Below are 17,106 nucleotides of genomic sequence, written 5' to 3' on the forward strand. Positions count from 1 at the left end.
TGCGTGCGTGCGTGCGTGCGTGTGTGTGTGCGCACGCGCCGTTGTACTGGATTGGCCAGTAAGAAGTCCTAGGTCAGAGAAACGTGATATATTACCCCATACATTTTCTCTTTTAGATTCTTACTTACGGTTCCGGGATTTTCCCCTCCTTCATCAGGTTTCCAATATTCCAGTCCCTCAATAAGATCGTACTTTGCAATCCCTTCTATAGATTAGGTCAATTCTTCCTTATACTTCTCCTTACATACTCTGCATTGAGGCCACCCATTATATAGCATATAGCAGACCCATTCTATTCCCTGAAGTTTATACTTCACTCCCAAAATCCCCATAAGGTATTGGAGCGACTATACCGTATGGTCACTCCAATACCTCATGGGGATTTTGGGAGTGAAGCATTCAGCTAAAAGAAGTGGTAGGATCACAGACGCCCTTTTTCCACCAAGAGTTTTTTTTTTATGTTGGGCCCATATGCGAGAGGTTACTAACTTACTATGTGAATCCATAGTAAGTTAGTACCGTATATGAGTGGTGGGTTGGGAAAGGAGAAACTTGTTTACATTTGATTTAGAAAATTTAATAGACAAAGTTTCGGCAAACTGTATTCTTATTTACAAAAAAAAACAGTCTTATAATAGGCATATTTGAAAAAAAGTTGTATTAGGCGAGAATGTGGTACACAGAATGTGTACCACAATCTTGCCTAAGTACAGAATGTGTTTCTAACACACAAAAAATTTGGAACTTATATCACATCAATGCAATGTGTAGTAGTGTGTTAGAAAGGGGGAAATGTTAACGTTATTATTTATATATTTTAATTATTTTATTTTATTATTTATATTTTCATGTTTTTTTTTTTGTGAAATAATTTACTTGAAAGATGAAATGGAAACAGTACAATCAGACATCTCTCTATCATGAAGAGGGAGGTGGGGGTGCAAAACTATCTAAGTCGAAATAAAGTTCAATTCTATTGTGAAAATATGAAATTTCACATTTGATGCATGCACATATACATATTTTGTGCGTGCGTGCGTGTGTGTGTGCGCACGCGCCGTTGTACTGGATTGGCCAGTAAGAAGTCCTAGGTCAGAGAAACGTGATATATTACCCCATACATTTTCTCTTTTAGATTCTTACTTACGGTTCCGGGATTTTCCCCTCCTTCATCAGGTTTCCAATATTCCAGTCCCTCAATAAGATCGTACTTTGCAATCCCTTCTATAGATTAGGTCAATTCTTCCTTATACTTCTCCTTACATACTCTGCATTGAGGCCACCCATTATATAGCATATAGCAGACCCATTCTATTCCCTGAAGTTTATACTTCACTCCCAAAATCCCCATAAGGTATTGGAGCGACTATACCGTATGGTCACTCCAATACCTCATGGGGATTTTGGGAGTGAAGCATTCAGCTAAAAGAAGTGGTAGGATCACAGACGCCCTTTTTCCACCAAGAGTTTTTTTTTTATGTTGGGCCCATATGCGAGAGGTTACTAACTTACTATGTGAATCCATAGTAAGTTAGTACCGTATATGAGTGGTGGGTTGGGAAAGGAGAAACTTGTTTACATTTGATTTAGAAAATTTAATAGACAAAGTTTCGGCAAACTGTATTCTTATTTACAAAAAAAAACAGTCTTATAATAGGCATATTTGAAAAAAAGTTGTATTAGGCGAGAATGTGGTACACAGAATGTGTACCACAATCTTGCCTAAGTACAGAATGTGTTTCTAACACACAAAAAATTTGGAACTTATATCACATCAATGCAATGTGTAGTAGTGTGTTAGAAAGGGGGAAATGTTAACGTTATTATTTATATATTTTAATTATTTTATTTTATTATTTATATTTTCATGTTTTTTTTTTGTGAAATAATTTACTTGAAAGATGAAATGGAAACAGTACAATCAGACATCTCTCTATCATGAAGAGGGAGGTGGGGGTGCAAAACTATCTAAGTCGAAATAAAGTTCAATTCTATTGTGAAAATATGAAATTTCACATTTGATGCATGCACATATACATATTTTGTATCAGAGAATATACGCAAAAGTATCGATTACTTTAAAATTGGAGAAAAATATATAAACTAGCAGAAAATATATACATATGAATTTAAATAATAACCTTTATTTCATTTTGTAAAGACCGATTATACAGGGAAACCATCAAGATGAAAGTGCAAAGAACAGTAGATTGCAATATTTTGAAAAAACGTAGTGATATGACATGACAAAATTAGCACAAAAACAACAAACATTGGTTCTCCAAGGTAACGCAATATTTAAGTGAAGAAAGTATGCAAGGATTTATATTTTGTCCTGGAATCATAAATTGTACAATGAAAGAAAATGAAAATAATTTCTATATTTTTAGCCTCTCTAATATAACTAACAGTCAAGTTGCTCAGCATAAAACAAAGAACTGCTTTCCTTGTTATAGAGAACTGAGACTCAGCTTTGCGAGATAATCTGTTTAAGTGTTCGCTGCAGCGTGAAGGATTATTGCACCTTCTAAAGGATAGAACAGCCAAATTGCACTTCTTATCCATGTTCTTTCAACAGGTGTATTGAATCGTATCCAGATTTAGCTGGACGTATATATACGTCCTGGTCGGTTGGAGAGTTAAAAGCCTGTATGTTGTATTCCTTGGGAAATACGTCGGGGGGGGGGGACTGTTCCACAGTACAGCAGTAGCAGGGATGAAGGAGGAGGAAATGAAACTCGTTGTGTGGGTTTCAAGGTGTACTGTGAAAGGATGTTGGGCGGCAGCTGTACGTGTTTCAATGGGCTTAGTACAGAATGGGGGGATTATTGATGCTGTCCCAAATGAATATTTCCCATGGAAATATTTATAGAATACACACACTGCAGACACCAAGCGTCTATATGAAAGTGGGGGAAGTGAGTTGATGAAGGATGGGTCATTTATCAGTCTAATTGCTCTCCTCTGTTTTGAGTCAAGCATTTTGAGGGAGCTTTTAGGCATCCCACTCCAAATGTGAAAGCGGTATTCGATAACTGGGCAGATTTGTGACTTGTATAATGTTGACAGCTGTTCAGAGGTGAAGTAACATCTTAAGCGAAAGAGAAAACCTAGTTTTTTGGAAACTGAGGATGCAATGGTTGTGATGTGTTTGTGCCAGGAGAGGCTTGATGTCAAGGTAATCCCGATAAGAGATATCTCATCTTGTCTGGGAATTTGAGTGTTATCAAAAACAATGTTGGGGGAAAATGGTTCTTTTTTTTGTGAGAAATAAGACAGAAGTGGGTTTTACTAGCGTTGAAGTTGACGAGGTTATCTGAGCCCCATTGGGCGATGGCTTGGAGGTCAGAATTAAGGACAGTGGTGGTTGATGTTCTATGGATTGAAGTGAGTTGTGTAGAGTAGGGTTTGTCAAATGAAAGGGAAGAGTGTAATGTGCTGTCATCTGCAAAACTGTGCATTAGATCAGAGGTCAACTGAAGTAGGTCATTGATATTTAGAAGGAAGGGGATCGGTGAGAGAAGTGAACCTTGTGGGACCCCAGCATTAGTTGGGTGGTGAGAGGATAAGGAGCCATCTACCATCACACATCGTGTGATTCCAGAGAGGAAGCTAGCAATCCATCAGCAGAAGTCCCGAGACAGTCCAAATGATGGAAGTTTGCTTAGTAAGCCTTTGTGCCAGACCAGGTCAAAGGCTTTGGAGATATCAAGTGCAACTACTTGGGATTCGTCGAATTTCTCCATGGCATTTGTCCAGAGATGGGTGATGTATGAGAGTAGATCTCCTGTTGATCGGCTTCGACGGAATTCGTACTGGTGGTTGCTTAATAGCTGGATACCTTCCAGGTAGATTTGGAGTTGAGAGTTGATGGTTTTCTCCATCACGTTAGATAGGACTGAAGTGAGTGAGATAGAGGCGGAAGTTAGATGGCAGTGATTTGTCACCTTTTTTTGGAATGAGTTGAATATAGGCCAGTTTGCAGGCTTTGGGATATATACCAGTGGAGTAAGAGAGTACAGATGGCATAAGAGAGGAGTCAGTTCTGGTGCACAGACCTTCAGGACAATTGGAGGAATGTCGTCAGGGCCAGGACTTTTTTTTTGTGTCTAATTAAGCCAACAGGTTTATGTTATCTTTTTGGCAAAAGGATACAGGGGAGATTGTATGTTGGGCAGTTGGAATGACTGGAGGGCATTTGTCATTGTCAGTTATGTGTGCATTGGAGAGTTAGTGGGAAAATCAGAAACATCCATGCCCATGGCGGTATTCGAACCCGCAGCCTCTTGAGTAGAGAGCAGATACGCTAACCTCTCGGCCAACCAGGCCAGCTTGTTTGGAATGACAACCTAATTATCAGAGAGGGAAAAAAAAATTTTCTGCCGGAATCCACCACACTCTCTTATAAGGTGGTTAATCATCGTCAGTTGAAAAAAAAAATCCTTTCATTCCAAAGAGAGGTTTCCCTTTTTCCTTAAGAACGGCCACTATTCTCTGTGTCATTGATTCAAATAATAACGTTCCTTTTGAATAACTGTTATAATGTCATCGCCCAATTGTTGCAGATTGGATAACTGCGAAATGATCATTCCATCTCATTCTAGAGATGTTCTATTGGGTTGGGGTCTGGGGACTGAGCTGATCACTGAAGTAAAGGAAACTCGCTGTCATATTCCTCGAATCATTCTGACACGCTATGAACAAAATCAGTGACGATGTCAAGAAAGCTGTGGCATTTAGGCGGTGTTCAACTGGTATCAGCGGACCTAACGTGTGCTAAGAGAATATTCCCTACATCACTACACGTCATTTAACAGAACAGCCTGAGCTGTTACTACTTAGCAGGAAGGGCCCATGGGGCTCATGTTGTTGTTGTCGCCATATTCTGGTTCCTGTCATTAGTATGATACAGTGCAATCTGGGACTCGTCGGATAAGGCGACATTTTCCCATCGTCAGCTGTACAGTGTTGGTGATAACGTGCCCAATGAAGCCACATCTTCCTATTCTTCGCTAACAGCATTGGGACCGGGATGGTCGTCTGCTTCTGTATCCCCATCCGTGACAGCGTGAGACGAACGGCGCGCCCTGAGATGATATTCTGACCACCACTGTTGAACTGAGATATGATTTGACTAGTTATAGCCATCCTGTCACGTCTCACAATCCTTGCCATTCTTCTCTGATCTCGTGCATCAAAGAGTTGTTTCCATCCACAGGTCCTGCTGTTGGCTTGAAGTTGTATTTTAGTATGCCACTCCTGGCACACCCTAAAAACTAATGTGCGTGAAAAGCCCAGAAGAGTAGCACCAGCACGTCCGGCACCAACAATTATACCATGCTCAAAGTCACTTAAGTCATGCCTTTTACCTATTGTGATGAATCAAATACAAAAAATGGAATCGACGAATTCCCGTCTGTCTGATTTATTACAGCAAACTGTAACGTGATTCAGAGTCTTCAGTCTTCAGGTATAGTTCATCTATTCTCCTAAATGGAGAGTGTTCCTAATAAATGGCCATTCAGTATATATATTTGGCATAAAACTACCACTCTACCCTAACATCAGAATTACAAAATCCAGATTTTGTAATTCTGATGAATTTCTGAAAGAAAAAAAAAAGAATGCAACCTCTTATAGGACCGACAAATTCATCTTCGGCATATAAATAGTACCTCACCTCTAAGAAGGCATTTTAATCCAGTGTTACCCAGCAGATAGCAAAGTGTCCTCCCAACTGCTTTAAACGTGATTACCAATGGAAAGCACTGTTGCTTGCTAGAGACGTCATTCCTGATAAAGAATTAAAGTTCAGTTATCGCTATTAATTGATTCCTTGAAAAAGGCGAAATATTTCAGCTCCACTTGATCCTGCAGAATTACCTGCTTTTAGATTTTCATTATTATATAGAAAAAACAATAATATATACGGTTTTTCTGCAAGTAAATCACCGTAGTTCAACGTACAATACAGTACATTACGGTACAGTACATTTGAAGAAATTATTTGGAAAAATCTCAGACAGCCTGAGCAGACTCCGGGTATTAGTTCAACAGAACACTTTGAGACGAACTGAAACGTCTATCGTGAGCAAGTCCAGTTCATCCAAAAACTGCACGCTATAATCATTTTCTTGAAAATGTGATCTGGAATAACGTATTCTTATTATCACAAACTGGCTGAATGATAAAGATGGATCCATGGGGGATCCATCTTTAGTCTTGAAGAAGGTGAGCAATTATTATTTTCTAAAATGTAGGGCTGTCTCAGAACTTATTTCAAAATAGTATATTATTCTGTCGTAATATTTTAATTAAAACACATTAATAGCCTACATACAGGTCGTATTTTAAACTTGGGCTTCTTAACCAGGATGTAACCGACAGCAGTTCCAACGAAATAAGCTCCAGCATGACCGTAAGGCTTGTTGTAAATGATTTCCAGTACTCTTATTCTGTCACTGTAAGTAAAGTATTGTTATAATTCATTGAAAATACTGTGAATTAAAATATAAAGAACTCTGTAAAATGCAATATGAATTAACATCAGAACAGGTTATTGATAAACAGACAGACGCATATTTCAATATTGAATTCCTTGTCGCATTTATTCTGTGATATTATTTAACATTTTAATCATGACAACAGCACTTTTTTATTTGTTGTTGAAACACGATATCGTAAAATCACGCGAAACTAATTGACGTGATGCTGTTGTCAGCTATGTTCTTACTCCGAAATAAATTCACTTTTGATAGAAAAATTATTTTGAGGAATTAAAACGCCATACCTTGCACTGATACGAATTACTGGACGGAAGTATTTGGAACATTTGGCATTAGTAATTGGAGTGATAATAGTGAGGGACTCCTCCAGTATTGTAAGTACTAAAGTACTTACAATACTGGAGGGGGTTACTCATTCTAAGTACTTTAGTACTTAGAATGAATAACCCCCTTTTTAAGCATAAAAAAACTTTTACAAGTACATTTTCGTCTCACCAAATCACACATTAACACTGATACACTCTGCATCTATACGCCCTAGTGTTAGGGAGTATAGATGCAGAGTATATCTAAAGTATATCTAAAGTGTATCTAAAACATTTTCCACTCTAAAGCATCTATAGCTTTAGAGTGGAAAATACACTCTAAAGCTTAACACTCTCACTGTTAACTTGAACCACCGAGCAACGCAGATACTGTTAGAAACTACTGGGATAAATCATTCAGATTTTATGAAAAAGATAGAAAGTTTGTGGAATGCTACCAGAAGTGATGTGCACGAAAATAGTCAATATATTTTAGGAGTTTGAGAGAAGCATAAAGAGAAACATTTGAGCAGTGTTGCAATGCAATTAATTGCTGAAGGAAGGAGGCGCATGAAGAGTCAGGAGCAGAATCCAAATCCTAAGGTATAAGGGAAACTAATTAACAAGTAAAAACAGAGTTAGAAGGACATAAAACGTCTGATTTAGTAGTATGGCAGAAAATGCAGTCAGAAAGAATAATCATAGAGGGCTAAAAGACATTATTAATAAGATTGGAACAGAGAGGGGGAGGAGAGCATTTTGATAACCTACTTAACAATATTCAGTCTGGTTGTCCTAAGTAGAGAGATTAGCTCCTCTTACTAATTTAATATCAGTCCTATTACACCATCTCAGTTTAAAGGGGATATAAAGAAAATGATAAATCATCAGGATGTAATGAGGTTGCTGCATAATGCTAAAAGGAGGTGGGAACGTATAGCGAATTGGCTGACGTTGGTTCTAACATTTATTTAAGCGGTAAAATTCCAGAGAGAGTTCACCAGTAAAATAAGTAGTTACTTTTAAGAAAGGCAATTGTGGTGTTTATTGTCTATTCCAGGTAAGCTCTTCTGCATTCTCCATTGTTGTAATAATCAGTATAAAGGACAAGATTGACATACATATACATATTCCATATATATTATTGCACATATATTACGACTTACATATTCACAACGAAAGAAGCTGGACAGATATTTCCACTGAGACAGAGAAATCCTTAAAAATGTTTAGAATTTCAGAAAAACTGTGATCACATATTTTTCTATCACTGGAATGAAAAAGGCTTTTGATTCTGGTGATAGCAAAATTTATGAAAGGGTGTAAGAGCCTTTGGAAGAATACTCATAAACCTATCAGCATAATAACAGTGAGGATTGTATTAGAGTTGAAAAAAAGCATACTGTGAATTGTTTAAAACAACCATTGCGATGATGTGACCAGTAACCTTTTCTATTTAGTCCTTTATCTGATTTCGTAATGAACAAGACTCTGCAATAGAAAGACTGGAGTTAAGGTCCATTTAAAATCGTAAAATATGTAATATGGATTATGCTGATAATTTGACCTTTTTCACAAATAGGATGAGGGAAATGAACTCCTTTATTGCTGCAGTTAATTATATTCTAAGTTAACTAGGTTGGAAGATGAAACGAAAGGTAGTGAAAACAGGAGAGATAAAGATCAGTCATTCCTCTCTCTTCTTTAAAGGATATACTACTACAGACAGAGTGTTTAGTGACCTCATTTATCTCGACAGCTGTAAGTGATACTGTTAAGGTAAGGAACGAAGGGAGTAGAAGATTAGCAACGGCTTTTGGGGTGCTCAAATATCTCTGACAAATTGGAGAGAATAGCAGCATAAACGATTAAAATTGGTTCGTACTGAGTGGACATTGTAAAATAGAGATAATCGGAGACTGGATGCTTTTGATTAACGGTGTCTTTGGAGTGAAATGCGAATAATAATGAGATACGGCTAGAGAAGTGAATTAACAATATCAAACAAGATATTAATAGTCATTTAATATTAACATTAATATCTTGTTAATATTAATTTAATATTAACAAGATATTAAACATGATAATCAACAGTAGTGAATGCTCAGGATAAACACAGCTGGAGTAAGATAATGTTCAATCTGGTCAGACATCCATAATCGTTAGTTGCCTAAAACACCCGTATGTGTATATTGTATCTTCTGAAAAATGAATGCTTTGAATGCCACTTGAAAATTATATGACTGTGATATACTGCAGCAATACGAGTATATTAGTACTTGTGTAATGTTTTAGTAAGGTTCTCCTGGATTATCTGACCCCCGCCTTACCAGTGGCAAGGCGGGGGTCAGATAATCCAGGAGAAACTTTTCCTTTTTGCATTAATCGTACATGATTGTATATAATATCACAGAACATTTTCTTTTACTAATGAAAACCTTTCATTTAAGTATGATGATATTGCTCATCCATGTGATATCCAGTAGCAAACAACTACAGTGAAATGTTACTGATACTGATGAAAAGGCAGGATATAATTGACGAAATATATCATAAACATAGCAAAGAAATAAATTGGTATTAAACTGTAGTAAACTTAAATGTCTTTTAAAGTAGTTTCTTATTTATGTTTAGATTTGGTGCTCGTACACTAAAAACTTGTATGTACAAAAGATTATAAAGGTCTAATAACAATATATTTATTAATGATATTAATTGAATTGAAGGCATATAAACTTCGATTAAAAGAAAGTAAAACGATCGATCTAAAACATCAGGATTACTTACTCAGGATCAGGAAACAGGCCTAGTCCAGCTGGTGGAAGATCATAATATACGTTGATTAGCCCAGAAACAACCATTTGGATAACAGTTAGCAACAGTGCTATTACTGCCGCAACTACTGGCCATCTATTAGGGGAAAATATGGGAATCAAATTATAAAGTTCTTCTGAAATCGCTTCTCTAAAGTAATCATGTATATTCATACATGAAGTATTATGTTGATTATGTTGATTAAGTGGCTAGCTACCAACCAACTACTGAAATTATTATTATTATTATATGACCGAAAACGGCATATATATATATATACCCTGGGAAAACAACTCAAATGATATTCAAAAACCCCCAAACCCTGCCAATAGAAATTAAAAATCTCACTATCCGACATTCACCCTCCTATACACAAAGCGCTGAACCTAAAACCACAACCATCACACAGGTGAAACCAACACGCTATTTCGGACTTCACTTCGATGCTGACCAAAGTTGGAATAGCCATATAAACTACCTACACACCAAGCTTAGGATAACAGCAAGCAAACTATACATATTAAAAGATATAGCTCCGTCACACATAAAAATACTAATGAATAAAGCATTATGTGAAACATTTTAAGATATGCAAGCACATCATACGCATTCTGTGCAGACTACAGACTTAACAGGCTACAACGGTTGCAAGATAAAATGGTAAAACTGATATTCTGGGAACAACCCACACTTATGCAACCAGCACAGACAGAACACAAAATATTTAAGGTGAAAGACGTATGCCAACACATAGTCATGTTAAAACATTACTACAGCGCAACCTATAGAGTAATAACCAGAACAACATACCAGATAACAAGACCATGGTCAACAAACTATATAACATATAAATACAACAGTCACTACGACAAAGCCACCCAAAACATGTACGTACCTGACATGATAAACAAACTGCCGTTCGACAACAGAAACCTAGGAACATACAGAGAGCTGAAACAGGCACTATATAAATATTATAGCGAGAATGAAAATTAGAGAAATTCCTGTTTCTCTCTCTCTCTCCCACACACACACACACACACACACACACACACACACACACACACACACACACACACACACACACACACACACACACACACACACACAAAACCTATGACAAACCCCCTCTCAAAAAACACCACTACAAGGACACAAACAAACACACCATGTCCAAATCGAACCCTACTTCCAAAAAAAAAAGTTAAACTGTGTAATAGCAGTTGAAGCTTTCGAAGCACGTACCAACAAACAGTAAAACCAACACCTGACTTGCGACCAGTATAGAAACATAACCACGAAACCACCGCCACTTATTATCTTACTCAGATAAGCTCTGCAAAGCTTCGAGGAAGAAATCAGAAATGCCTCCCAAATTATTATTACTGTATTATATTAGTTATTTACTAAACAAAATTCTGTATAATCATTACTGTTAATATTAGAACAAGTGTTGTAAATGCACAATACAGAGCCAAAGAGTGTTATTAAAATTATTAACTGAAATCCAATGTAGAAAAATTTTGTAAAATTATACTCAAGATAACTATTGTGCATATGTGTAAATATTCTAGCAATGAATACAAATAATAGTTATTTTTAAAAAATTATTATTATTATTATTATTATTATTATTATTATTATTATTATTATTATTATTATTATTATTATTATTATTATTATTTATTGTTTATTTTATTATTTATTATTATTTACATATAATTACTACAGCAACTAAGTATGCAATTCATCTGAGACATAAAAAATAAAATAAAATAAAAAATAAAATAAAATAAAAAATAAAATAAAATAAAAAATTCTGCATAATCCTTATTGTAAATACTGTAAATATTATTATTGTATGTAACTTATACTGAGACATAATAAAATGTAAGTAATGCATGTGATAACTGGGGTGAGATGCGGTGATTGATTCATTCAATCCAATACCTTTGGAGGGTAATAGATGGCAGTGCTGTAGCCAATGAAGTTCTAACTGAGGCTTGGCTATTGCTGTTACCCTCCTGCCATGATCAGAGCTTTAATAGCTCAATAACACCTTATCCCTACACTGTCCTCTACAGATAACGGGGAATATGAAAAGCATTCTTGCTTCGCCCCTTTAAGCCAGTCCTTATAAGGATATAAGGATGTGATAACTGTAACAAAAGTATGCAATATAGAGTGATTATATCCATTGATATTGTATATATAGAGTGTAAAATTGCAAAGAAACATCTGCAATAATCATCATTATGAATATTATAATAATATATGTTGTAAACAGTTATTGTTATTATTATTATTTTTAAAAAAAAAACTTTATGTACTAGAAAGTATTTGTTATGCATAATTGTCTTCATATAATGTATGTAATTTATCTGAGAAATAATATAAAAAAAGAGAAAAAAAAATATTATTCAGAGAGCGCTACACGGAGTCAGAGACTCATCGAGGAGGCCACATACTACAAACAAAAGTTATCATAGATTAAGGGGGTAAAAATCGTCAGAAACTTTGCCAGAAAATATAGCCGTTTGGCTTTTCATCTTAAAAGTTATCATACTTATTCTTGAATTCATTCACACTACTTGCACTCACAACATCTAAAGGCAATCCATTTCAATCACGCATCACCCTCTGTGAGAAAAACCTAGCTCACACCCTTCTTGGCGGCCTTCATTCTCAGCTTCCAAGGATGCCCCTCTCGTTCTTTCACCACCCTCCATAAATTGAAAAGTTCCATCAATTGAAATCCTGTACGCGCCTTTCAGAAGTTTGTAAGTCTCAATCATATCACCCCTCTTTCTCCTGTTTGCTAGCGTTTGCAGTCTACAAATTCTCAATCTGTCTTCATAATCAGTATCCCACAATCCTGATATCATTTTAACACTCTCCTTTGTACTCACTCCAATATATCAGAATCACAACGGAATCCAGGAGACCAGACCTGCTCACAATAATCCAAGTGAGGTCTTATCAAGGCCTTGTAAAGAGGCAAAAGGCAATCCATTTCAATCACGCATCACCCTCTGTGAGAAAAACCTAGCTCACACCCTTCTTGGCGGCCTTCATTCTCAGCTTCCAAGGATGCCCCTCTCGTTCTTTCACCACCCTCCATAAATTGAAAAGTTCCATCAATTGAAATCCTGTACGCGCCTTTCAGAAGTTTGTAAGTCTCAATCATATCACCCCTCTTTCTCCTGTTTGCTAGCGTTTGCAGTCTACAAATTCTCAATCTGTCTTCATAATCAGTATCCCACAATCCTGATATCATTTTAACACTCTCCTTTGTACTCACTCCAATATATCAGAATCACAACGGAATCCAGGAGACCAGACCTGCTCACAATAATCCAAGTGGGGTCTTATCAAGGCCTTGTAAAGAGGCAAAAGGCAATCCATTTCAATCACGCATCACCCTCTGTGAGAAAAACCTAGCTCACACCCTTCTTGGCGGCCTTCATTCTCAGCTTCCAAGGATGCCCCTCTCGTTCTTTCACCACCCTCCATAAATTGAAAAGTTCCATCAATTGAAATCCTGTACGCGCCTTTCAGAAGTTTGTAAGTCTCAATCATATCGCCCCTCTTTCTCCTGTTTGCTAGCGTTTGCAGTCTACAAATTCTCAATCTGTCTTCATAATCAGTATCCCACAATCCTGATATCATTTTAACACTCTCCTTTGTACTCACTCCAATATATCAGAATCACAACGGAATCCAGGAGACCAGACCTGCTCACAATAATTCAAGTGAGGTCTTATCAAGGCCTTGTAAAGAGGCAAAAGAACATCCTTATCTTTACATGTGAACATTCGTTTCAGCATTGAAATTATCTTTTGAGTTGTATTTGCAATCTTTGCCGCATGGTCCCTGAACTTCAACTTCCTATGTATTAACACTCCAAGATCCCTAGCCTCATCAGTTTTTTCTAGCCCAATCCCACCAATATAATATGACATTGGATATCTAATCATGCCGAAGTGATTGACTACATTTACTCACATTGAACTGACACCCATCTTCCCATGCCCACAATTCCAGCTTATTCATAATTCTGCAAGTACTGCATATCAGCGGCATTCCTGATTACTACCTATCTTTACCTCATCAGTAAATAGTTGTATGTCACTTGTCAAATCCTTCCCAATATCATTAATGTACAGATTGAATAACAGTGGACCAAGCACTGATCCTTGTGGTACACCACTTGTTACCTTAAACCTTGCAGGTTCATATCCTCCATATACCACATTTTGATATGTCAATCAGCCATCCTCTTATCCATGCTAATATTGAAATGTTGCTGGAAACATGAAATGAAATGTTGCTGGAAACATGAAATGAAATGTTGCTGGAATCATTCAAACTTTGCGTACAATGTCTAACTCTAGTGTATGCTTCTCAATTTAAAGCAAAGTATAAATTTTATTAAATCTGCAAATAAGTTAAAATCCGGTGTATACAGACAGTAGGGCAAAAAAATCTAATAATACTTATAAATTTACTGAATTTTTATTGTCTAGTCATAATACTTATTATGATTACCAGATAATTAGTGAAATAGCTATAAATAAGTTTGAAAATCAGAAATCTAAAATTGCTTAATGGGTTGTCTGTATATGACAGTCGTGATAAAGATCAGTTTCGATGATGCCCTTTGGTTGGAAAGACCTGGGTTCGAATTCGGTCTGGGACGCGAAGAACCTTCATCAGGTCTTTTCAATTGAAATGAAGTTCTCACAGAGGTGGAAGGATTTTTCTTCCCGGAAGCTGGGTTTTTTTATCCTCAACCGAAAGAAAACACGCAATTTACAGACAAAAATACATTACATCCAATAGCTTTATATTTGTGTCATAAGATGGTGTCGCGCCTGTCTGTAAGAACTTCACCTTTGTATCATCATATGCTAATTAATTGCTGCATAGGAAGCTTTTAATGTTCTAATAAATATGGCAATCTTTAATAAGAGCATTTCTAAAATGTGTAAACATAAATTAGATATGGTTTGACTATCGACCTCTGTATTATCGCGTTGGTCAGATTAATTTCGATAAATTTACGTTTTGAGGTCTTTGTTGAAAATTGTCTGAGCTAACATTTCGATTTCAGTATCGATAAGCCAATGTAAAGGTATCTTTGGCAGATATCGGTAAGCATTAACTTTTGCATGGATTATTGTTGTTGTGTTTTATTGTACTATTATTATTTTACTGCTTGTTTTGAAATTTAAGACTATACTAAAATGCAATTGCTTTCCAGCAGTGTGTATATTTCATTAGACTTTTATATCTTTACGCTGATTTCCATATTGCTTACCTGATTAGGGGCAGCAAGACTAGGAGGGCCATTATATGAAGCTGCATATCCATCGACAAATACCAGCTGTGCTCCAGGCACTGAAATAAATAAATAAACTTCGTTACATGATACATAACAGACAAAGAAATGCGTAGCCCATTCCATCCCTCTTTACATATTAAGATGCCTCATTTAGATGAAATAATTTGGCTTCTTGTCATCAATTTATGCTATGATAATTGGCATCTACGGTAATCTGTATGTTAACTGCATATGTTCTCTAGCTAGTTTGTTCGTTTGGCAGAAGATAAAATTTCTTTCATTTTAATCGATTTTGTCTCCTTAATGCTTTATGAAGCTCTCAGTCGTCTTTCTCTAGCCTTATTGTTCATCATAAAACACTCACTGGCAAATCCTAGTATAAAAACTATCTACCAGAATTCACACACACACACACACACACACACACACACACACACACACACACACACACACACACACACACACACACACACACACACACACACACACACACACACACACACACACACACACACACACTCGATGCAATGTGCAATTTTGTGACCTATAAAAGGGGTCAATCAATTCTCAATGGCTCTCTTGGACGTCATTTCTTTTTTTTTTTTGTTCTTAACGTTCGATTGAATGATGAAAACACAGAAAGAACATAGTATTATTTTAGGGGACAGTAGCGAGAGAGAGAGAGAGAGAGAGAGAATAGTCGGATAGCTTTCTTGCTAAAATATTGGCATATGATATTGCCCAACAATTAGATCTTCCTGAGTCTATAGATGGCACGGAGTCCATGATACGACCAAGTAGACCTAAACTACATATCGATAAAATCCAGCGCTTGAACAAGCGATTACCTCATCTCTCTCTCTCTCTCTCTCTCTCTCTCTCTCTCTCTCTCTCTCTCTCTCTCTCTCTCTCTGCATGGCTGTGTAAATTCTATGTTGGGAGATCGAGAAATCCCATATATATCAATGATAGTTGCATGCATGTTATGCTATGAAGTTTCACAGGAGAACTGGAGCCTATAGGACATTGCTAAAAACAATAACTACAGGTCATCGATCGGAATAGGTCAAGGTACATGGATCCTAGTCTATGGAGAAATGAAAGTCTATCTTGTGGCTTTACGAGTGACCTTCCGATCAGAGAACGTGGTTAGGTTTGCCGAATTCGTTTTTGCTTTGCACTCAAATTCCCAATCTCTCGAAAACAAAACTTTTAAGATTAGAACCATAATGGAGACTTTCGAATAAAAACCAAAGACAAACAATCGTATAAAATGATCGTATAAAATGCTGATAAGATAACTGCATAACATCAAAGTGATGAACATTTAAAGACTATGCGAAGTCTTACTACCTAATTCAGACGACTCAAGAACTTATAATTATTTTATTTTCTCAGACTTTGGTGCTTCAAGATATATTTGAGAATCTAGGATTCGTAAAACATTTATAAGGGCTTACCCACTTAGTACAAAGGACTTACATACAAAGATTATGTGATTTTTTTTTCTTTGAGGAATATAAATTTTATATTAAAATTGAAAAACTGGAAAGAGAACCCCCGTTTCTTATACGTTCAGTCTCAATGGTCTAATCAACCAAATATATTCGATGCTAAGTCTCATAATAAACGCACTTAGTAATATAATAATAAATTATTTCACTTCACTTACCCCATCTGCAGAATTCACATAATTATTAATATATAGTAAGTTTGTCCACCAATTTTTACGGCAGTTATCAACGATTGGATCAAGAGTCACATGCCAAATAGGACCGGAACCAAGCAATGGTAGAAGTATTGTCATGGCAATAACCATCATGTATGCTGGAGTAAGCCTGTGGAGGGAAAAGGATTAATATAATTAATTATTAGTATTTCAGAATGATATAATTATGATACGAGTATCAGTAATTTAAGACTCAGTTCTGTCGTCAAGAAAAATGGCAATTAGGAAAATACTATTAGGAACATTATTAGGAAAATAAATCGCTCATTTAGTTTTTCAAAGTTAATATCATGATTCTTGTATATCGCATTTCCTTAAGCCTCTTGATGCATTGGACCATAGTCCAATGGATAGTACAATGGACGGATATCTTTACTGTCATATACCATGGAAGCATGAAGTAACAAT

The 17,106-nt window shown here is 36.3% G+C and overlaps 1 protein-coding gene across 1 annotated transcript in view; it reads right to left on the reverse strand.

The window, feature by feature from the left end:
- The window catches only part of LOC150098084 (uncharacterized), a 110,343-nt gene that overhangs the window by 54,073 nt on the left and 39,164 nt on the right, over window positions 1–17,106 (reverse strand). Inside the window, exons 7-10 of the mRNA XM_090406678.1 lie at window positions 16,642–16,807; window positions 14,946–15,025; window positions 9,599–9,721; window positions 6,341–6,461 (exon numbers count right to left, since the gene is read on the reverse strand). Of these exons, the coding sequence (XP_090262804.1) occupies window positions 6,341–6,461; window positions 9,599–9,721; window positions 14,946–15,025; window positions 16,642–16,807 (490 nt within the window). The remainder of the gene's footprint in view (window positions 1–6,340; window positions 6,462–9,598; window positions 9,722–14,945; window positions 15,026–16,641; window positions 16,808–17,106) is intronic.

The sequence above is a fragment of the Typopeltis vanoorti genome, chromosome 16 (assembly GCF_054136105.1).
Source record: "Typopeltis vanoorti isolate ZY-2024b chromosome 16, IOZ_Tvanoo_1.0, whole genome shotgun sequence".
Lineage (NCBI taxonomy): Eukaryota > Metazoa > Arthropoda > Arachnida > Uropygi > Thelyphonidae > Typopeltis > Typopeltis vanoorti.